The sequence below is a fragment of the Hylobates moloch genome, unplaced genomic scaffold (assembly GCF_009828535.3).
Source record: "Hylobates moloch isolate HMO894 unplaced genomic scaffold, HMol_V3 SCAFFOLD_4, whole genome shotgun sequence".
NCBI classification, from domain to species: Eukaryota; Metazoa; Chordata; class Mammalia; order Primates; family Hylobatidae; genus Hylobates; species Hylobates moloch.
Window position 1 is genome coordinate 133,935,204 of NW_026652279.1, and position 23,908 is coordinate 133,959,111.

General features: G+C 38.0%; 1 protein-coding gene across 4 annotated transcripts in view; it reads left to right on the forward strand.

The window, feature by feature from the left end:
* Nucleotides 1-23,908, forward strand: part of PIBF1 (progesterone immunomodulatory binding factor 1) — a 260,610-nt gene that overhangs the window by 9,585 nt on the left and 227,117 nt on the right. For all 4 annotated transcript variants that reach the window (XR_009213290.1, XM_032151003.2, XM_058437974.1 and 1 more), the window contains exons 3-5: nucleotides 10,383-10,483; nucleotides 13,291-13,489; nucleotides 15,844-15,963. Coding sequence is in view for 3 of the 4 variants with exons in the window: in XM_032151003.2 (XP_032006894.1) it covers nucleotides 10,383-10,483; nucleotides 13,291-13,489; nucleotides 15,844-15,963 (420 nt within the window). In the remaining variant the exon portion in view is untranslated. The remainder of the gene's footprint in view (nucleotides 1-10,382; nucleotides 10,484-13,290; nucleotides 13,490-15,843; nucleotides 15,964-23,908) is intronic.

Sequence of the window (23,908 nt, forward strand, 5' to 3'; positions counted from 1 at the left end):
GGTTTGCCAGTATTTTATTGAGGATTTTTGCATCAATGTTCATCAAGGATATTGGTCTGAAATTCTCTTTTTTGGTTATGTCTCTGCCAGGTTTTGGTATCAGGACGATGCTGGCTTCATAAAATGTGTTAGGGAGGATTCCCTCTTTTTCTATCGATTGGAATAGTTTCAGAAGGAATGGTACCAGTTCCTCCTTGTACCTCTGGTAGAATTCAGCTGTGAATCCATCAGGTCCTGGACTCTTTTTGGTTGGTAAGCTATTGATTATTGCCACAATTTCAGAACCTGTTATTGGTCTATTCAGAGATTCAACTTCTTCCTGGTTTAGTCTTGGGAGGGTGTATTTGTCGAGGAATTTATCCATTTCTTCTAGATTTTCTAGTTTATTTGCATAGAGGTGTTTGTAGTATTCTCTGATGGTAGATTGTATTTCTGTGGGATCAGTGGTGATATCCCCTTTTTCGTTTTTTATTGCATCTATTTGATTCTTCTCTCTTTTCTTCTTTATTAGTCTTGCTAGCGGTCTATCAATTTTGTTGATCTTTTCAAAAAACCAGCTCCTGGATTCATTAATTTTTTGAAGGGTTTTTTGTGTCTCTATTTCCTTCAGTTCTGCTCTGATTTTAGTTATTTCTAGCCTTCTGCTAGCTTTTGAATGTGTTTGCTCTTGCTTTTCTAGTTCTTTTAATTGTGATGTTAGGGTGTCAATTTTGGATCTTTCCTGCTTTCTCTTGTGGGCATTTAGTGCTATAAATTTGCCTCTACACACTGCTTTGAATGTGTCCCAGAGATTCTGGTATGTTGTGTCTTTGTTCTCGTTGGTTTCAAAGAACATCTTTATTTCTGCCTTCATTTCATTATGAACCCAATAGTCATTCAGGAGCAGGCTGTTCAGTTTCCATGTAGTTGAGCGGTTTTGAGTGAGTTTCTTAATCCTGAGTTCTAGTTTGATTGCACTGTGGTCTGAGAGACAGTTTGTTATAATTTCTGTTCTTTTACATTTGCTGAGGAGAGCTTTACTTCCAACTATGTGGTCAATTTTGGAATAGGTGTGGTGTGGTGCTGAAAAAAATGTATATTCTGTTGACTTGGGGTGGAGAGTTCTGTAGATGTCTATTAGGTCCACTTTATGTAGAGCTGAGTTCAATTCCTGGATATCCTTGTTAACTTTCTGTCTCGTTGATCTGTCTAATGCTGACAGTGGGGTGTTAAAATCTCCCATTATTAGTGTGTGGGAGTTTAAGTCCCTTTGTAGGTGACTCAGGACTTGCTTTATGAATCTGGGTGCTCCTGTGTTGGGTGCATATATATTTAGGATAGTTAGCTCTTCTTGTTGAATTGATCCCTTTACCATTATGTAATGGCCTTCTTTGTCTCTTTTGATCTTTGTTGGTTTAAAGTCTATTTTATCAGAGACTAGGATTGCAACCCCTGCCTTTTTTTGATTTCCAGTTGCTTGATAGATCTTCCTCCATCCCTTTATTTTGAGTCTATGTGTGTCTCTGCACGTGAGATGGGTTTCCTGAATACAGCACACTGATGGGTCCTGACTCCTTATCCAGTTTGCCAGTCTGTGTCTTTTGATTGGAGCATTTAGCCCATTTACATTTAACGTTAATATTGTTATGTGTGAATCTGATCCTGTCATTATGATGTTAGTTGGTTATTTTGCTCGTTAGTTGCTATTGTTTCTTCCTAGCCTCGCTGGTCTTTACAATTTGGCATGTTTTTGCAGTGGCTGGTACCGGTTGTTCCTTTCCATGTTTAGTGCTTCCTTCAGGAGCTCTTTTAGGGCAGGCCTGGTGGTGACAAAATCACTCAGCGTTTGCTTGTCTGTAAAGTATTTTATTTCTCCTTCACTTATGAAGCTTAGTTTGGCGGGATAGCAAATTCTGGGTTGAAAATTCTTTTCTTTAAGAATGTTGAATATCGGCCCCCACTCTCTTCTGGCTTGTAGAGTTTCTGCTGAGAGATCAGCTGTTAGTCTGATGGGCTTCCCTTTGTGGGTAACCCGACCTTTCTCTCTGGCTGCCCTTAACATTTTTTCCTTCATTTCAACTTTGGTGAATCTGACAATTATGTGTCTTGGAGTTGCCCTTCTCGAGGAGTATCTTTGTGGCGTTCTCTGTATTTCCTGAATCTGAATGCTGGCCTGCCTTGCTAGATTGGGGAAGTTCTCCTGGATAATATCTTGCAGAGTGTTTTCCAACTTGGTTCCATTCTCCCCATCATTTTCAGGTACACCAATCAGACGTAGGTTTGGTCTTTTCACATAGTCCCAAATTTCTTGGAGGCTTTGTTCATTTCTTTTTATTCTTTTTTCTCTAAACTTCCCTTCTCTCTTCATTTCATTCATTTCATCTTCCATCAGCGATACCCTTTCTTCCAGTTGATCGCATCTGCTACTGAGGCTTCTGCAATCTTCGCGTAGTTCTCGAAACTTGGCTTTCAGCTCCATCAGCTCCTTTAAGCCCTTCTCTCCATTGGTTATTCTAGTTATCCATTCTTCTAATATTTTTTCAAAGTTTTTAACTTCTTTGCTATTGTTTTGAATTTCCTCTCGTAGCTCAGAGTAGTTTGGTCGTCTGAAGCCTTCTTCTCTCAACTCATCAAAGTCATCCTCCATCCAGCTTTGTTCCGTTGCTGGTGAGGAACTGCGTTCCTTTGGAGGAGGAGAGGTGCTCTGTTTTTTAGAGTTTCCAGTTTTTCTGCTCTGTTTTTTCCCCATCTTTGTGGTTTTATCTACTTTTTGTCTTTGATGATGGTGATGTACAGATGAGTTTTTGGTGTGGATGTCCTTTCTGTTTGTTAGTTTTCCTTCTACCAGACAGGACCCTCAGCTGCAGGTCTGTTGGAGTTTACTAGAGGTCCACTCCAGACCCTGTTTGGCTGGGTGTCAGCAGCGGTGGCTGCAGAACAGCGGATTTTCGTGAGACCACAAATTCAGCTGTCTGATAGTTCGTCTGAAAGTTTTGTCTCAGAGGAGTACCCGGTTGAATGAGGTGTCAGTCTGTCCCTACTGGGGGGGTGCCTCCCAGTTAGGCTGCTCAGGGGTGAGGGACCCACTTTAGGAGGCAGTCTGTCCGTTCTCAGATCTCCAGCTGCGTGCTGGGAGAACCACTACTCTCTTCAAAGCTGTCAGTCAGACAGGGACCTTTAAGTCTGTGGAGGTTCTTGCTGAGTTTTTGTTTGTCTGTGCCCTGCCCCCAGAGGTGGAGCCTAGAGAGGCAGGCAGGCCTCCTTGAGCTGTGGTGGGCTCCACCCAGTTCGAGCTTCCTGGCTGCTTTGTTTACCTAAGCAAGCCTGGGCAATGGCGGGCGCCCCTCCCCCAGCCTCGCTGCCGCCTTGCAGCTTGATCTCAGACTGCTGTGCTAGCAATCAGCGAGACTCCGTGGGCACAGGACCCTCCGAGCCAGGTGCGGGACACAATCTCCTAGTGTGCCGTTTTCCAGGCCCGTTGGAAAAGCGCAGTATTGGGGTGGGACTGACCCGATATTCCAGGTGCCGTCTGTTTCCCCTTTCTTTGACTAGGAAAGGGAACTCCCTGACCCCTTGCGCTTCCTGAGTGAGGCAATGCCTCGCCCTGCTTCGGCTCGCACACAGTGCGCTTCACCGACTGTCCTGCACCCACTGTTAGGCACTCCCTAGTGAGATGAAACCGGTACCTCAAACAGAAATGCAGAAATCACCCGTCTTCTGTGTCGCTGGGGCTGGGAGCTGGAGACCGGAGCTGTTCCTATTCGGCCATCTTGGCTCCACCCTGTATTATTTGTTTTCAACTTGCATTGTGCTTGGTTGTCAATGGCTTTGCTTCTTTTTAGGTGTAAGCTTCATATTATAGAAATATTGGCTGATTCATGACAGGCTTTCTAGTGTAACAAATCCAAATTACAGTTCTAGGTGCACACAGTTTGGGTTTTGAATTCCAGCCTTACTAAATTCCTTAATGTTTTTATTCCCTGATTTCCTATAAAATGATAATAGTATTTATTCCGTGGAATTATTGGGAGGATTAATCAATGTATGTAAGCTCATAGATGCTTGGTGTATACTAATAATAAACTTATTATTTACATATTATTTTATTTGTAGCTATACTTACTCAGCACAGTATTATTATTTTTCTACTTCCATGGTGCTTAATGTAGTTTTTGTTGTGGTTTTCTAGTTTGACTGAAAATGCAGAAGATTGAATTAGTCGTGTTCCTGAGTTTGACACATAATCATCATTGATCCCTGAAAGGCTGCTGTTTTTCTAATGTATTTATTCTTTTCATTCCTATAGCTCATTCCGTTTCTTAATGCAAACATTTTAATGTTTTGTTTACACGTATTCTTGAGAATGTGTATCTTTTAACTTTACAGAAATGTAAATTATATGCTTTGTTTTAGTTATCATCTCTTTTTTCCTACTCAGCACTGTTTCTGAAGTTATCTGTTACTTTGTGTACATCTAGTCCTTTGCTTCCACCTCTTACATAATTCTTTGTGTGCGTCTACCAGTCTTTCTACTCCTACATTGCTAGGCATCCAGATTGCCTCCAGCTCCTTGCAACACATGCAGCATTAGACATTTCTCTTCTGGACCTCTGTGAGCATGTCTTTGACATATATAAATGTCTCCTTCATTTATCTAAGCGTACTGCCAGATTCTCTCCAAAATAGCTGTCCTGCTGTATATTAGTAGAGTTTTTTCTCTATCATATGAGCGCTCAGGATTTTCTGCTTGAAGACCCCTTAGGAATAAGATGTTTGCTTTCAAATATGTGAAGAAATACCTATTGTAGAGTTAGCCTTCCATAATTTATTGAACCTAAAATCTTCCATAATTTATTACACCTCTGTTGTAAGATGCATCATTACATACATTGCTAAGGTTAAAAACTTCCAGTTGAATTGTTAAGTGCCTTAGATTGTAAAATGCATTCCAATTTTAGAGATGTTAAAATGTGAGAAAGTGTGAGTCTGGAGTTGATGAAAGAATATTTAAAAAATATTTTTATTAAAGAATATGTACATGTACGTTAATATGTGTGTGTGTGTGTGTGTGTGTGTGTGTGTGTGTGTGTGTATGTTTACTTCTTACATGCCCTGGGAATACCACCTTAGACAGGCAAACAGCACTACACATGATATATATTTTTTCACTTATTTGTTTATGTATAAATTGGTATGTGACATATTTCTTTATATGTTTTAAAATAACACCTTTATTTGTATGTGTTATTATATGTTTAGTTATGTCTTTATTTTTGTCTGTATCTGTGAAGCACTCCAGATGAACAGAAAGTGCTACACTGTTTCTTGTGAGCAGTGATTCTGAAGCTAGTACACCCCACTGAATTTTGTCCCTCTGATCGATTGTGAGGACTCAAAAGTATATTGGACTCCTGGTGTTAGAGCTGTTTGTTTTCTTGGTGTTTCAATGAGGTCCAGCTCTAGAAGAAAGCAAAGAAGGTTCATGGGGTATTTTGAAATGAACAGGGTCCCCAAAAGCCTAATGGATCTGGTAACACCACGTGGTATTTGATTCAAATCTGTCTGGTAGCATCCTCTCTGATTTTTTAAGCAAAGAAGAAAGGGGCTCAATTTGGTAGTGCTGCCATATACTTTTTTTTCTTTTAATTTTTTTTTTTTTTTTTTTTTTTTTTTTTTTTTGAGACAGTCTCACTCTGTCATCCAGGCTGGAGTGCAGTGGCATGATCTCAGCTCACTACAACCTTCACCTCCTGTGTTCAAGCGATTCTTGTGCCTCAGCCTCCCGAGTAGCTGGGACAGTAGGCCCGCACCACAACGCCCAGCTAAGTTTTGTATTTTTGGTAGAGATGGGTGATTCACTATGTTGGCCAGGCTGGTCTCGAACTCCTGGCCTCAAGCGATCCACCCATTTCAGCCTCCCAAAGTGCAGGTGTGAAGCCACTGCACCCAGCCATGCCATACACTTTTTAGCCTGGGCAGAAAACCTAAAGCCTAGGTCTTGAAAGAAAGGTATTTTTAATTGGTCATTCATTCTCCAAAGTTTATTGAGCATCGTATGCTAACGTTATGAAAAATAAATTTTCCTCACTAGACTATAGCTCCATGATAATGGTTGGAAGTCACAGGAAAGGTAGATTTCTGCTCAATGTAAACTTGTTATTGCTATTGACATTGAAATGGCCTGATCTTGAGTTTCTGAGCTTCCTGTTATTGGAAGTATTTAAGTAGTCCTGAATAGTCAACTGTTAATAAATATTATAGGTATTTCTGTTTTGGAAAGAGATTGAACCAACTGCCCAGGGTTTCAAGGATTAAGTTCAGCAGTTAATACCAGAGACTTAAAAAATGGTGGTTGCTGGTAACAGAGATCTGGAAACCATGGCTTAAGCAAGAGAAGGATTTTGTTTCTTTGGTGTAACAAAAATCCAAAAATAGGTATTTTAGTAGACCTTGTGTGATTACTCCTTGATCGCCTTAGGAACCCAGGCTCCTTTTAACCTTAGCTATTTTCAACATATGCTTTTCACCTGAAATCATAAGATAGCTTATCTGCCTCCAGTATTGTGTACATGTAACAGGCAGTAATAAGGAGAAGGATAGTGGAAAAGGGGGCATGTGCCAAATGAGTCAGTCATCTTTAAAGAGTTCTTCCAGAAGTTCAAGCCAGCGGCCTCAATTAACTAACATTGTGTAGCATGACCACCCCTACCTACAAGGGATGGGAAGCTAACTGGACATGTTGTTACTTATAAAAACCAGAGTATGTCAGAAAGAAGGGAAGGTTTGATGTTGGGAGGCAAGTAAGTTTTTTCTTCTACCCATCAAAATCTTTTTTTAGTTAGAAAATATTTGAATCTAACATGTCCCACTCCATTGTGGCAGCAATACAAATGGTTATGGATACATGGCTTTATTATAGTTTGTTACTAGGAATAGTCTTGGCCATATTGATTTGAATTCTCCATGTCTAAAAACAGGAACAAGCAGGTCCAAGAAAACTTTAAAAGCACTTCCCACTCAGCTGCTTGTTAACTGAAAGAATGTAGAAAACCTACTCAGAAGAGTAGCTATTCAGGCCAAACTTCCTGATAGTAGAGCATTGTTAGCTTTACACTTTTATTTCCATCCATTGCTGCCTAGATTCCCTTCCTTACTGTACTTCTTTATTCCTTTCCTCTTCTCTCTTCTTGCCTTTCAAATTTTTAGACAGGGTCTCACTCTCTTGCCCAGGCTGGAGTGCAGTGGCTTGATCACAGCTCTCTGCAGCCTCAAATTCCTGGGCTCAAGCAATCCTCTCATCGCAGCCTCTTGAGCAGCTGAGACTACAGGCGTGTACCACCACACCCAGCTAATTTTTTTTATTTTTTGTAGAAACAGGGTCTCACTATGTTGCCCAGGCTAGTCTCAAACTCCTGGCTTCAAGCACTCCTCCTACCTTGGCCCCCCAAAGTGCTGGGTTTACAGCTTGAGCCACAGAATTGCGCTCTTTCAAATTTTTAAATGCCCCAAACTCTTTTTGTTTATCTCTCATTAGAGATCTGTGTGTTCCTTATTACCTGGGAAATGAATACATTTCCCAGCTTGTCCCTGAGTTAAGGGACTCAATTTAGAAGTTAATTGAAATTGTAAACGTTGAAACCCTGAAAAAAATGTTTTGTTTTTTTTTTTCCCTTGTGATACTGGTTGTTTCTTATCTAAAATGCTTGGGACCAGAAATATTTCAGATTTTTTAATTTTTTTTTTTAATTTGGGAATATTTGTGTTAGAGCAGTTGAGCATCCCAGATCTGAAAGTTTGAAATCCAAAAGGGCCCACTGAGCATTTCCTTTCAGTGTCATAGTCACTGTCAAAAAGTTTCAGACTTTGGAGCATTTTGAATTTCAGATTTTAGGGTTTGGGATGCTCAACATATAACAGTATTCTTGATTTGGGAAATAGTAATTATAAGGAATGTGTTTATTTTACATTTTATATTGATTTAAGTTATTTATTGAGATGTTGCTGGATATATGCCAATGAATATGACAGAGGTCCCCCTTTTTATGGCCAAGACAGAAAATATTTTATGCTTTGTAGGCCACCTGTGCTCTATCAGATTTTCCTCATGGGCTGGATTTAGCCCGTCACCATTTTTTAACTCTTGCTTTAGACTATGTAGTCAGAAAAGCCATTGGCAGATTTTAGCAGTTAGAGTTACGTGTCCTGATTTCTGTATTCAAAATGGCACTAAAGTAATAGACTAAGCGCAGACAAGACAGAATCAGAAGAGTTAGATTCCTAAGTTTTTGGCTTATTTAACTGGGGCCATTTATAAGAATGGAAGGCTGGGAGAAAACTGATCTGGGAGGTAAAATATATTAATAAGTTCAGTTTTGAAGATATAACTTATAGATTGCTAAATGTAATTGTCAGAGTTTAGGAGGATCCATCACACACACACACACTTATAGATAGATCACACACACACATTATAGATAGATTAGATAGATAGATAGATAGATAGATAGATAGATAGATAGATAGATAGATAGATAGGATACATCAGCATATAGGTGACACCTAAAGCCATGGGATTGTATGGTATTTCCTAGGGAGAACAGAGGGCTATAAAGTAAGTCAAAGGGGTAGTCCAGCTGAGGAGCCTAGAAAGCTTAAGAGTATTTAGTGAGTTAAGAAAACTAGAGAAGAGTATCATGGAAGCTAAAAGAGAATGAAGTGGTTAGCTGTATCAAGTCATGCTGTCAAATAAGATAAATAGGCAGAAAAAAACAATGGACAGGGCATTATGGACTTTAACAAGAATAGTTTCACTGGAATAGTATGGGGCAAAAACTATATTGAAGTTTTGCTCTGAAGACCAGAGAAATGCTGCTGTAGCAAAGAGAATGATGTGATCAAGGGAGCATTTGCTTGACGATAGAATGATTCAGTAGAGAAGAGGGACTTGACCATGCAAGAGGAGGGATTTACTTGCATATGTTACAGATTGGCTGTGAAATTCGTGTATTTTTGTTTATTTGTTTGTTTGTTTTAGATGGAGTCTCACTCTGTCACCCAGGCTGGAGTGCAGTGGCACGATCTCGGCTCACTGCAACCTCCACCTCCCGGGTTCAAGTGATTCTCCTGCCTCAGCCTCCCGAGTAGCTGGGACTACAGGCACATGCCACCACACCTGGCTTATTTTTTGTATTTTTAGTAGAGACAGAGTTTTAACATCTTAGCCAGTATGGTCTCCATCTCCTGACCTTGTGATGCGCCCACCTCATCCTCCCAAAGTCTGGGATTACAGGTGTGAATCACCACGCTCTGCCTGAAATTCATGTATTTTAAGGGGCAAACAGGAATCGTCTTGGTTGAAGCAAAGGGAATAAAGAATTTTCTAAATAGACTAAGAGCAAAATCCAAGTGCTTGAGAAAGCACAGCATACTTGGGGGATGGCAAGCACTTATACTGGCTGAAATGGAGTTTCCTTTTAAGCTAATGACAAAAGTAGTTGGCTAGATCAAGAAATACCACTGTATTATGTGACAGTGTTTAGAATTTATTCTGAGGACCGTGAGGATCCTCTGAAGAATTTAAAACTAGGAAAATAATTTTTTTTTTCTGAGATGGAGTCTCGCTCTGTCTCCCAGGCTGGAGTCCAGTGGTGCAATCTCGGCTCACTGCAACCTCCACCTTCCAGGTTCAAGTGATTCTCCTCCCTCAGCCTCCTGAGTAGCTATGACTACAGGCGCCTGCCACCATGCCTGGCTAAGTTTTGTATTTTTTTAGTAGAGATGGAGTTTCACCATGCTGGCCAGGCTTATCTTGAACTCCTGACCTCAAGTGGTCCGCCCACCTCTGCCTCCCAAAGTGCTGAGATTACAGGCGTGAGTCACCGCACCCAGCTGAAAATAAATTTTTGATAGCATTTTTTAAACGTAAGATGGAGGAATATAAATTTGGAGGTTGGCAAAACTGGAGGCAGGAGGCCAGGCACGGTGGCTCATGCCTGTAATCCCAGCATTTTGGGACGGCAAGGTGGACTAATCACTTGAGGTCAGGAGTTCAAGAACACCCTGACAAACATGGTGAAACCCTGTCTCTACTAAAAATACAAAAATTAACCGGGTGTGGTGGCGCTTGGCTGTAATCCCAGCTACTCAGGAGGCTGGGGCAGTAGAATCACTTGAACCAGGCAGGAGGAGGTGGCAGTGAGCCAAGGTTGCGCCACTGCGCTCTAGCCTGGGCGACAGCACTTGGCCTTCCAAAGTGCTGGAATTATAGGCGTGAGCCCCTGTGCCTGGTCCCTCTATCCATTTTTAGCGTGTTTCTTTCAAGTGTTTTTAAAATACGTTTATTATGAAACTGAAAGTTTTTCTTTATGACAAATCATATAATTTATCTTTTTCTCTTTATGAAGATTGAAGAATTGGAGGAGAAACTTAATGATGCACTTCACCAGAAGCAGCTACTAACATTGAGATTAGACAACCAGTTGGCTTTTCAACAGAAAGATGCCAGGTAAGAAAAGTTTTTTTTAAAAAAAAAAAAACCACATCTATTTAGCAATTAAAAGTAATTTTATTGCCTGTTCATGTTTGTGATTGTAAGCTAAAATAGAGAAATTTTAAGTCAGAGATAGCAATAATTTTTACACCTAGACCACAAAAAAAGTAGGATACTTGATATGGTACATAAAATACAGAAAGTCAAAATTCAACATTCATTCAACAAACGTTGGTCAGTGTAAACCATATATGATAAAGGAAGCTCTCTAAACTGACCACCATTAACCTTTCTTCTTTTACGCAACATATTGATTGATTCTCATGACCCATTGGACTTTCCTGGCCTGAAGTACTTTCTATTATTCCTGCGTACTTTCTCTAGCTCAGTTGTGGGCTTATCATGCTTAAATATGCCTATGGAAATTATACTTATGTAACTTAATTAAAAATAATATAAATAATGAAATAAATTCTTTGGAAAGACTTAATAAAAGGAGCTAAAAAATTATGAAATTAAATATAAGCAACACAAGTTTAAAGATTGAGGGCAAACATGAAATCCATAAAAGATACCTTCATTGGTTTCTTCCTAAATGTCTTTTAGGATCTTATGCCATTGTAAAGAAATTGAACTTGGAAATCATACATGATGATTTACACAAAATCAAAGCATACCTCTGTATTCAAAATACCTGGATCCTATATAAAATGTGAACGTTTAGTTCTGTGTTTTAATTACAGGTAAACGTGTAAAACAGGTACATTTTCCGTTTTTAAGATTTTACTACTTAACTGATACTGTAAAAAATTATCAGACCTTTTTATCAGCCACTATCACATTAGATATTGGACCTCAAACTTTAGCATGTATCAGGAACAGTTAGAGGGCTTGTTAAAAAAGACTACTGGATCCCACCCTCAGAGTTTCTGACTTGAGGGCGGGGTGGTGGGGTCCTGAGAATGTGCATTTTTACCGGGTTCCCAGGTGATGCAGATGCTGCTGGTCCAGAAACAATACTTTGAGAACCACTGCATTTGATACTAGGTCTTCTACGCTAATTCTGTAAGACATATATCAGATTGAATGATTCTGCTGAGAGGGCAGTCACGAGTCTTGTAATAAAACTCTTGATAGCTGATGGTGATAAAAAATGGTTGGATTCTGAATATTTTTTGGAGGGCTGATGGATTCAATGTGGGGCTTAAGAGAAAAAGGAGAGTCAAGGATTGCATCAAAAGTTTTGGCCTGAACAAATGAAAAAGTGGAATTTCTGTCAGCCAAGAAGGAAGAAATCATGGTAGCAAAGGTTTTGTGAGTAAAAAGCAGGAGTTCAACTTGGGACATGTTAAGTTAGAGTTTTCTTGTTAGAAATCCATGTGGAGGTATATGAAAAGTCTGGTGTAGAGGTACAAATCTGGGGATCATTAGGCTATAGACAGTATTCAAGTCATGAGACTAGATGAATTCCCCAAGGAGGAGTGCGTACAGACAGAAGAGGACCAAGTACTCCAACATTAAGACAAAGCAGAAAAGGAGACTGAGAAGGAACCACAGTAAAATAGAAGAAAAATGAACAGAATGGTGTCTTGGAAGCCAGTTGATGAAAATGTATCAAGGAAGGAAAAGTGACTTGTGTCAAGCTCTATCATTAGATCATGGATGAAAAGAACTAAGAATTGATCATTTGCAATTTAGATGTCATTGAGATTTCATTAGAGATAGTAAAAATATGATCGCCATGGGTTTAAGAGGAAAGGATTTGGACACAATAATTATAGACAACTTTTGAGCAAGTTTGCTGCAAGGGGTGGCTAACAAAGAGGGAAGTGCAGTGAGGTCCAGAGTTGTGGTTTTGTTTGTTCATTTGTTGTAAGATTGAAATAACAGAATGTTTGTCTGTTAATGGGATTGATATAGTAGGGAAGGGGAAAATCAGTAATATGATTTGGCTGTGTCCCCACCCAAATCTCATCTTGAATTATAGCTCCCATAATTCCTACATGTCATGGGAGGGACCTGATGGGAGGTAATTGAATCATGGAGGTGGTCTTTCCCATGCTGTTCTCACGATAGTGAATAAGTCTCACAAGATCTGATGGTTTTATAAATGGGAGGTCCCCTGCACAAGCACTCTTGTCTGCCACCATGTAAGACATGCCTTTGCTTCTCTTTTGCCTTCCACCATGATTGTGAGGCCTCCCCTGCCATGTGGAAGTCTGAGTCCATTAAACCTCTTTCCTTTATAAATTACCCAGTCTTGGGTATGTCTTTATTAGCAGCATGAAAACAGACTAATAACATCAGATTGTCCCTTCCTGATCAGAATCTTTCAGTAGGCAACTAACAATAATGTCTGCCACATGTATTCTTTGAGAAAGATGAGTATGTGCAGATTACTGTTTTCATTACCTCATTGGTTGTGTGAATACTTTATGGTGGTTCAGGGTTACCATCTTAAAGAGATATCCTTGAAGTATCAGGATAAAAGGGAAATGAAAATTAATAAGTAGAGTCCTTGATGTTTAGCATCACTTAAGCAGAAGAAATATATAATTTTATAATTTGAATTGCTAAAATTATTCTGTAAGAATATCAATTCTCTGTTTAATTTATATGGCTACACATTTAATAATTAGTATGGAATTGTCATTCCATATTTAACTGATTAATATGAGTAAATAAGCATTTAGCTGGAGTAAGTAAATAATACTGTCAGGCTTCTCATTTCCTAACTTTATGTTGATATAAATAGGAAACTGTGAGAAAATTAGATCTCAAATACTTTTTTAAAGCCTGCCATAAATTCTCTTCTAATGTAGCAAATATCAAGAATTAATGAAACAAGAAATGGAAACCATTTTGTTGAGACAGAAACAACTAGAAGAGACAAATCTTCAGCTAAGAGAAAAAGCTGGAGATGTTCGTCGAAACCTGCGTGACTTTGAGTTGACAGAAGAGCAATATATTAAATTAAAAGTTTTTCCTGAAGATCAGCTTTCTATTCCTGAATATGTATCTGTAAGTATCTTATATCCATTTTTAACTATGACATATATTTTCAGACTAAAATATACCTTTTATATAGTAGCAATTACTTTTGAAGTACCCAATTGATACATTATTTTATGGCTATGGATGGTGAATGGTGTTGAGATCCAAATTTTAAAGGATCATGACCATTGATCTCCAAAGTAAAGCAATAAATAGCTTTCTGAAGTTAATGACTGCATAGTCCATAGAAATGAATTATCGTCAACTGGTGGTTTCTTACATTCTCAAAATGAAAAATTATAAACAACAGAGTAGTTGTTGCTAGGGGTTGGTTGGGGATAGTGGGAGAGAGGAGTCAGCATGATTATAAAGGAATAGGATGAGAAAGAACTTTGTGGTGAGAGATTGGCTCAAGATCTTGATTGCAGTGCTGGTTACACAAATCTAGAACACCTAGGATTAATCTATGGCAGTGGTCTCAAATATTTTGTTGTCAGCATTCATTTACATTCTAAAAGTTATTGAGGACCCCATTGAGTGTTTGTTTATATGGGCTGTATCTATTAATATTTACCATACTAGAATTTTAAACTAAGAACTTTTTTAAACACAAGAATAAGCACACAATTCCATTGGCCTTAAGAGTGATAATGTCATATATCATGTAGCCACTGGCAAACTCCACTGAACAGTCATGAGAGAATGAGAATGAAATGGGGAAAAAAATCTTAATAATTACTAGGAAAGTCGTTTTGATCTTGTGAATTCCCTGAAAGGATCTCAGAGTGGCGGGTGGGGCAGAGTCCAGGAGTCCCAAAACCATATGTTGAGAACTGCTGCTTTTTAATATATAGATGTCATTTTACCTTAAGAGGCTTGAATTTTTTCATCTGTAAAAAGGGTTAATAGTAACAGTGCCTTTCTATTGGGGATAATTGTAAAGACTTAAGACTATGTATGTAAAATGCTTGTGAGTATAGTGCTTAGAAGATAGTAAACACATAAAAATGTTGTCTATTGTTTTTGCTGGAGTGGTGGTTGCTATTCTTGGTTCTCATTGGGAAAAGATTTGCAGATTAGTGATGTCTGATAAAATGAAGTTACTTTTTTGTTCAGCTGTTGTTTTTTTTTTTTTTAAAAAAAGGCTCAAATACAGCTTTTCTGTCCAAAGTGTACTGTCCAAAACAAATTAAATATCTCAAATTCTGTTTTTGAGGCTTCATTTACAGTAGATATAAAGTATCACACTGGTGGCAGTTACACATATTTTTGCTGTTTGTTTTCTTCATATTCCTTCTTACATCTTTTGTTTTCACAGACAATATTATCCCTAACTAATTAATTATATGCAGATTCATTTTGTTGAGGGCTAATGTTAAGATTTGCCTCTTACCAAATAATGGTATTCTTGTTATACAGTCATATGTTAAGGAGTTTCAGATTGCATGCCTATATAATAGCCCCTAATTACTCTCTCCTAATTTGCTGTGATGATTTCTTAGTTTTATGGGACCTTGTCAGATGGAACACTTTACTGAGCTAGGGTAGGGAAATTTCTGTGAGAGAAGTATGAGTGGAAAGAGAGACCTGAACTAAATGGAAGGAATGACGTGAAAGATACCTCTTGATTCATTCTAATTAGACTTCCACTGCAGGGACAGCGGTAAATAAAGCTTTGCCAAGAGCCTGGGATGAAAATAAAGAATACACTTTACCTCTTCATGAAGTATTTATTGAGTGCTTATCATATATTTAGGCATTGGAAATAGAGCAGTGTATAAACCAGACAAAAATCCCTGCTCTCAGGTTGTCAAAGTGGAGCAACACGGGCAATAACTTAAAAATTAAATACATAGAATATCTGTTTGTCAAAGGTGCTATAGAGAAAAGAGCAGGGGTGAAAAATAGGGAGTGCTACTTTAAATTAGGTAGAGAAATCAGGGAGGGCTTTACTAACAAGGTGGTATTTGGTCAGAGACCTATAGGGAGACAAGGCATGAGCCATGCATTTATATGGGGGAAGAACTTCTCTAGCAGAAGAAACAGCAAGAGCAAGACTCCTGACCATTTGTGATATGTTCCAGAAGTTTACAAGCAGCTAGTGTGGAGTGAGCAGTAGTAGATGAGTAGTAATGGGAGTGTCAGTAGAAGGGAGGAAAGACTGTCGAAGATAAGAAGTTATAAATCATCTGGCCCTTAAGGGAAGTTAATTGAACATTAAGGCTTGATAGAAAGTATTAGTGGCTAGAGTCCATTAATGACTGTCTTGTTGTAGTTTTGTAAATATTTATCTTTATTACTGATAAGTGAGAGCACTACAAATTAGCAAATTTTAATTGTAATTTGGATTTAAGACTGCTTATTAATTAATTTTTTTCAAGGTTCGCTTCTATGAGCTAGTGAATCCATTAAGAAAGGAAATCTGTGAACTACAAGTGAAAAAGAATATCCTAGCAGAAGAATTAAGTACAAACAAAAGCCAACTGAAGCAGCTGACAGAGGTTTGTATGGTTTTGATTGCTGGTGGGAAGAAGCTTCAGCTTTTTCTATAGAGTCCCTCAGGATTTGTGATAAGGAATATAAAAGTCAGCGATTGAAAAATGGGACTATGGGATGGTGACTGCTACAGTTCAGTAATGGGAAGGAGGTTAAATTGGAAGTAGTCGTCTTAAACATTGACAAGACAAGTCTATGATATTGACGTATCCTATAGTTGAGCTTTTATTGTTGCAAGTCAATTTTATAATCAACTGCTTTTGAAATCCTAATATGGGCTATATCTGAAAATTACTGTGTATCCTTAGATGACGCATATGCATGTATTTATTTAGTATTTAGTCTCTATTTTTAACATCACTTTGTCAGGAAATTTAGGCAAGAAACAAGAAATGTAGGCCGAGATATGCAGGGAATCTCTTGCAGGTACCATAAGAAAGAAGAAAAGGAGAATTCTTCTACTTTGAACTAAGTTGACTCATAGGTTCTGGTTTGCCTAAGACTGTTGCCATTATTCCTGTGAATAAATATTAATAGCACCCCTTTATTTTCAAAAGTATCTCAGCCTAGACAATGAATGTAGTAATCATAAATCAACATTTGTATAGAAAGGTGGACTAATCATTAACTTGCCTATATTATTGACCAGATATCCTAAAATACTATTTTGTAGTTATAGTCTACTAACAAAAAAATAATGGTAGATTGATTCATTCTACCATGTAACAGTTGGAAATGGGTGGCTGTTTTTCTTCAAATATTTCATTGTTTCATTATTCTAAAAGGAAAACACTTCTAGTTTACAAATGGGGTCTGCTGCAGTTCTTCATTACAAGTTAGCCTTGTTCGTGATATGAGATGGAGCTACTGTCCATTTATTACTTACGTGGCTTCTTTGTCAAGTGCAGTTAACTCTCATAATATTTATTCTGAGCATGCGTACTGATACTAGCATTAACCCCAGTGATGTGCATGATGCCGTGCTAGGTGCTGGCCGTGAACCCAAGAGAGGCAATGCCCGCCCTTCTAGAGTTTACTTTCTAGCAGGTTAGAATTAGAACATTAGGTGGTATTTTGACACTCTCATTTACTGTGTGACCATGTCCAGGTCATTTAATGTTTCCTGTTCTATCAAATGGAGAAAATAATACTGTTTGTTCATTTATTTAATTGCATTGCCTATATTTCTGTTTCAGAGTAAAAACATGATTTTAGCAAAGTTGCATACAAACATTAATGTCCTAATTTAAGGGCAGTTTTTATCAATGATATTATCCAGAAATAAATAATTATAATTTAATTTGTATTTTTAATTCTCTGCTGCACTATTAGTCTTAGAGATAATTTACGTAAGTCTTGCCATAGAACCAATATTTCAGACAAAATAAGAAGGCTTAGCTTCCTTCCACTCCTCTGAGGAGCAGTGATATCAGCAGGAGCAATTAGAGGGGCAGACGTGCCCCCACTCCAAACTTCAGTTGTTTTCTTTTCTTCTCCTAGCATGTCATATTGTGCAGGTAAACTGTTTTGCACATTTAGAAAGATAGTTCAATTAAAAAAAAAATTCAACTGTAGTCAAAATGGTAGAGAACAGAGAAGGCCACAGTTTGGCCACTTTCTAATTTTGCAGCCTTGGGCAAATCATTTATACTCTATTGTTTCTGTAAAATGCCCAGGATGGTTTTGGTGGTACAGGGGTTATTGGGGAAGAGGCAGTTAGACAAGGTCTTAGAGTTGGTTCTACACACCTTATGGTACCTCAGCATCCCTCAAGGACTTCTTATTGTGTAGTAGGAGGGCTGGAGGATCTCCCTATCCTTGTTTTTATCAAGCCACCCTTTTTAAAATAACCTTAATATTTGGGACTTCTCAGCGTGATTTCTCTGAACATGGATTCCTCAGGCCCTTCTTAGAGTTTGTGGTTTTTCTGCTCTGTCAAGGACCTGGTACAGGTCAACTTGCCAAACACTAGGAAAAAAGTAAATATTTTTAAATAAAAAGCAAAACCAGTATCATTAAACAGCTTTATTTATTTATTTAAAGAGTGTTGCTCTGTCGCCCCAGCTGGGGTGCAGTGGTGCCATGTCTGCTCATTGCAACCTCCACCTCCTGGGTTCAAGTGATTCTCGTGCTTTAGCCTCCCCAGTAGCTGGGCTTACAGGCATGCGCTACCACACCTGGCTAATTTATGTATTTTTAGTAGAGATAGAATTTCGCCATTTTGGCCAGACTGGTCTGAACTCCTGGCCTCGAGATCCACCTGCCTTGGCCTCCCAAAGTGCTGGGATTACAGGCGTGAGCCACCGCACCTGGCCAAACAGGATGTAGTAAACAATAAATAGTAGTACTCAATATTAAAATAAATGTCACATATTCTGGAGTTTATTTTTTGAAATGATTCATTAAATTATTTACTGCTATTTATTTGCGGAATTAAAAGACAGTTTCTCATCTCTGCGGCTTGATAACAATGTGATGATCTTGGATAAAAAACAGTCTGTCTCCTATCTTAACAGCTTCTCCATCTGTAAAATAGGGATGATAACATGTAACACCTACCACATGTGGTCATTATTATAAAGAATGAAATTCATTCAATAAATGTGTATCCTGCATCTACTGTACGGCATGCATTATTCTTGGTACTTGGGATAATACCTTGTTAAACAAAACAGTAATCCCTGCCATCATGGAGTTTATATTTTTAAAGGATATCTGTGAGATGTATATTGTATTTTAAAAGGGAAAACAATAGCAAATCATGTAGTGTGACAAAAGTTGATAATTGCAATAGAAAAAAGAAAAAATAGTTCAAGATAAGGTGAATTGAGTGCTATATGGAGAGCATGGAAGAGAGCATTGTCAGAATTGTGTAAGGTTGGCTAGTAGGTCTCATTAAGCAGCTTAGAAATTTACAAAGCCTTGAGGAAGTGAGAGAGAACAAGGCTGTCTTCCTTGAGACAGCTCAGGGAAGAGCTTCTAGGTAGCAAGAACAGCCAGTGCAAAGGCAGGGGGGTACTTTGGTATTTGTGGAACAGTGAGGAGGGCAATATGACTGGTATGCTTGAAGGGAGGAGGAGAATAGTTGTAGTTAAGACAGAGAGGTAATGAGTCTGTTGAGGTCATCATACAGACTTTGATTTTAACCTTAAGTGAAATGAAAAGTTGCAGGATTTTGGAAAGAGGTCTGACATGATCTGACATGTACAGTTGACTGTTGAACAACATGGGTTTGAACCGTGTAGGTTTATTTACACATAGATTTTTTTTTAAATAGATATACTGGAAAATTTTTTGGAGGTTTGTGACAATTTGAAAAAACTCGCAGATGAACTGTGTAGCCTCGAAATATAGAAAAAAATCAAGAAAAAGTTATGTAATAAATGCATAAAATATATGTTGGTACTATCTTTTATCATTTACTACCATAAAATGTACACAAATCTATTATCAAAAGTTAAAATTTATCAAAGCATGCATACACAGACCTTACATGGTGCTATTTTCAGTAGAGAGAAATGTAAACAAATGTAAAAATGCAATATTAAATAATAACTGCATAAAATTAACTGTAGTACATACTTTACTACTGTAATAATTTCTTAGCGTCCTCCTGGCTATTCTGGTAAACTCAAATGTTTGGGATATCCGCTTAAAACGCTATATGATGCTTATCATCCCCACGTGAGCAGTTCTCCAGTAAAATGTGAATCACAGTAAAAAGTGATTTCTCGCAGTTCTGGCATATTATTTTTCATCATGTTTAGTGCAGAACTGTAAGCCTTGAATAACACCATGGGAACCATATGAAGTGTCACCAGTGATGCTGGAAGACCTCTCAAGCAGCAGAGAAAATTTATGATATTGTAAGAAAAAGTTAATGGGTTGCCTACCATTTTGGACAGACCATTAATTTTGTAAACAAATTATGTAAAACTTAGAGCATCCATAATACAGTACAGTTCTGTAAATTTATTTTCTTAGGATTTTTAAAAAATGTTCTTTTCTCTAGCTTTTATTGTAAGAATACAGTATATAATACCTATAACATACAAAATATGCACTAATAGACTATGTTATATGAAGGCTTCCAGTCAACAGTAGGCTATCTGTAGTTAAGTTTTCAGTGAGTCAGAAGTTACACATGGATTTTTTTTGACTGTATGGGAGTTGGTACCTCAACCCCTGTATCGTTCAAGGGTCAAGTCTATTTAAGGTATCATTCTGGCTGGTACATAGTAGACCGTCAGCAAATGTTTTCTTTTTTGAATTTCTTTTTAATGAGTATTTTAAAACTTTCCTATTGTTCTGGATAATGTTTTTTAAAGAAAGTTCTCTCCTGAGAATAGACTGTAGAGCTGTAAGGATGGATACAAAGAGACTTGTTAAGAGGCTGTTGTAATCTAGGTGAGAGATTATTGTGTTTCAGATCTAGATGGTAACAGGGGAAGTGGTAGATTCTGGATTTATTTTAAAAGTAGAGCCAGTAGAAAAAAGGTAAGAGTCATGAATTGGATGGAGGATGTTAAAGAAAGATAGGAGTCAAATTAACTCTAAAAAATGTTGGTTTGAATAACTGGAAGGATAGATTTCTGTTCAGCTGAGATGGGTAGGTTGTGAATGAGGCTGACTTGAGTGCAAAAGAGTGGATCTTAGACATGTTGAGTTTGAGAGATCTGTTAGATGTACAGTCAAAGATATGTGGATGTACAGGTGTGAACTTTACAAGATAAACATTAAAGAGTCATCAGCATAAAGATGATATTTAAAGCCAGGATGAGATTACCAAAGGAGAGTGAGTCTAGAGAAGAGAAGAGGACCACAGCTTGAGCTCCAGGGTGCTTCAACATTGAAATGTGGGAGAGAGAAGGAGGAGTTACCAGTGAAATAGGGAAATTAAGAGAATTTCATATCCAGGAAATGAAAGGGCAAAAGTTTGTCAAGGAAAAGAGAGTGATGAGCTGTTTCAAATGCTGTTGATAGGTACAGTTAGATGAAGACTAAGAATTGACATTGTATTTAACAAGATCATTGAAAACCTTGTCAAGAGTAGTTCTGGAGGAGGAATAGGGTCAGCAGTTTGATTACAGTGTTTGAGACTGAATGGAGGAAATAAACTGGACATAGGGTATAGACAACTCTTAGTAATACTGCTGTATAGAGGAACAAAGAGAGTTGGCAATTACAGGAAACATGGAGCCAGGGAAGGTTTGTTTTTTTTTTTTTTTTTCCTTAAGAAAGATCACAGCTGATGTATTTAAAATCACATTGTAACCATAAAAATTTTCTCATTGTCGACAACGGTAGAAGGACATTCATGTAATTGTTAACCAACAGTGTAGGCAGTACTGTTGGATACCCAGTTATAATTATGTTTAAGGCTCCCCACTTTAGTGCTATCCGTGTAATAAAAAGAGTCATGTATATTTGGGGTATTGTCAATAACATATGTTTCTGTGATTATGATATTTGGGGAAACTATTAGAACAGAGGGGTGTTTGTTGATTGAATTACTCCTGATGAGTTCTGTCGGACTTTCTTAATATCTAAATAGTGGTTTAAAGAATAATAATTTAATAAAGTGAGATAATTTATCTCTTAATAGCTAGAGTTTTAATTATGTCACAAAAAGTTGAGTTTCGATTTAAAAAACAACTGAAGAATATATTTATAAGTGAGTAAGGAAGATAGAGAATGTTATGACCACTAGAGGAGGGTTTACAAAAAGATCTGGGTTATTTAAATGGGGCTAGGGGAGGTTGAAGAGGTGATTGGACACTGTCAGGTTACTGAGGTTCAGTTGTCATCAGTGAGGACCATTGTCTCTAGGACTTTTAAAACTAATCACAAACACCTAATTTATGAAAGTGCTAAATGAAGTTGTCAGTTTTTCATTTGAAAGTTTCTGTTTTTTCTTCTGTTACTTGGAGTGTTATCTGAGTGTTTTTTGCCCAGTGGTATTTCATGTTTTCTTTCCTCTTCAGTCTGTGGGCTGCATATATATACTTATTGTTGGCCTGAAGCAGACAATAAAAACAGAGAAATGCCTATCATATCCAAAGGAAGTAGCAAGAAAATTTCGACTTTTCCAATGGTGTCATTAATTTTAAGTTTCTTGACCCTAAAGAGTAAATTTTCCTCTTAACTATAGTGGGAGAAAAAGTAATATATTTTCCTCACCCATTGCAAGGTTTATGGCTGAGACTCCAATAATAAAAGTAATAAGAGAAAAACATAACAAATTTATATATAATTTATATGTATAATTTAATATAAATTTTATGTGATATGGGAACCTTCAGAAATGAAGACTAAAAGACCCAGGGAAAATGTATTTTTGTGGATAGTCATGCATAAGTATGATTGGAAGACAAAAGTGTGTGATCTGATGGTAATCAACTGGGAGAATTTAGCAAGGCTTGTTTGTTCACATTCTTCTTGGGCTCTCTGTGACATTCCTTCCCACTGGGTATAGGGCAGGATGCTTGTCACCTTAGGGGAGAGGGGAGGGAGAAAGAGAGTGGCCTTCCTAGGTTTGATGACCTGCTTCAAGGGAGAAAGAGGCAAGGGGAATTTTCATTTATGTGGCCCACTTCAAGAGAGATGGGTTGGGAGAAGGTGAGAGAGACCCCCTTGTTTCCGCAGTTTTCTTAATTTCCTTCAGGTTAAAATACTCAGTATGCCAGGGTGCCATGTTTCAAGGTGTCTGTTCTAAGTCCTAACAGAGGAATGAATATTTTATTTTGTAGTGAATAAATTGAAAATATATCCAGTGAAAGTGTGTTCACTGATTCTAAGTTTTCCTAAATTTGACAAATAAAAGGAAGTGTTACTTTGTTCAGTAAGCGGTAAGATACACTGCCATAGTAAGTTTTGGGACAAGGTCCATAATATATAACTGCAACCACTATAAAGTTACTAAATTTTTTCTTTTTTGAGCCAGAGTCACACTCTTGTCACCTAGGCTGCAGTGCAGTGGTACAATCTCGGCTCACTGCAACCTTTGCCTCCCAGGTTCAAGGGATTCTCCTGCCTCAGCCTCCCAAGTAGCTGGGATTACAGGCACCCGCCACCACACCCAGCTAATTTTTGTTTGTTTGTTTGTTTGTTTTTTGAGACGGAGTCTCGCTCTATCACCCAGGCTGGCGTGCAGTGGCACGATCTCGGCTCACTGCAAGCTCTGCCTCCTGGGTTTATGCCATTCTCCTGCCTCAACCTCCCGAGTAGCTGGGACTACAGGCACACACCACTATGCCTGGCTGATTTTTTGTATTTTTAGTAGAGTCGGGGTTTCACCGTGTTAGCCAGGATGGTCTCGATCTCCTGACCTCGTGATCCGCCCGCCTCGGCCTCCCGAAGTGTTGGGATTACAGGTATGAGCCACCACACCTGGCCTGAAGTTACTAATTTTTAATAAGACCTGATCCAAATTTTTAATATGACATTATTCGAAAGATCTTCATAAAGTGATTCAACAAATATTCTTCAACTCATACTTATTTAAGGTTGGATATTTTAAGATAAGCGACATTAGTCTTAGTAATGACTTTATGTAATTTTAAAGTTGGATACAATATAAGCTTTGGGGAAAAAAACATGACTGGATGGTATTCACCCAAGAATTTTAAGGGACTTAGAGGATGAACCTGAAACTGCAGCACATGTATAATATTGCTATCAAAAAGAGCACTTGAAGTAGGTGTAATTGCTTGAAAGCTGGTAAATTGCCTGCCCGACTCTAGAAACTAAAGACCTCCACACTTACAAACTGATAAAGCACACTTTTATGCTTACTGAGCTTGTGTAATGCATGAAGATTAGGATCAGTGAATACTTAGGCAAGTTAAATACTTCCCCTTATGGGGGGAAGGTCAACAGAGTGGTACAAATGGACAAATTATATTTCACATATATATAAAGAGAAAATAGAGAACAAATTATATAGACTTT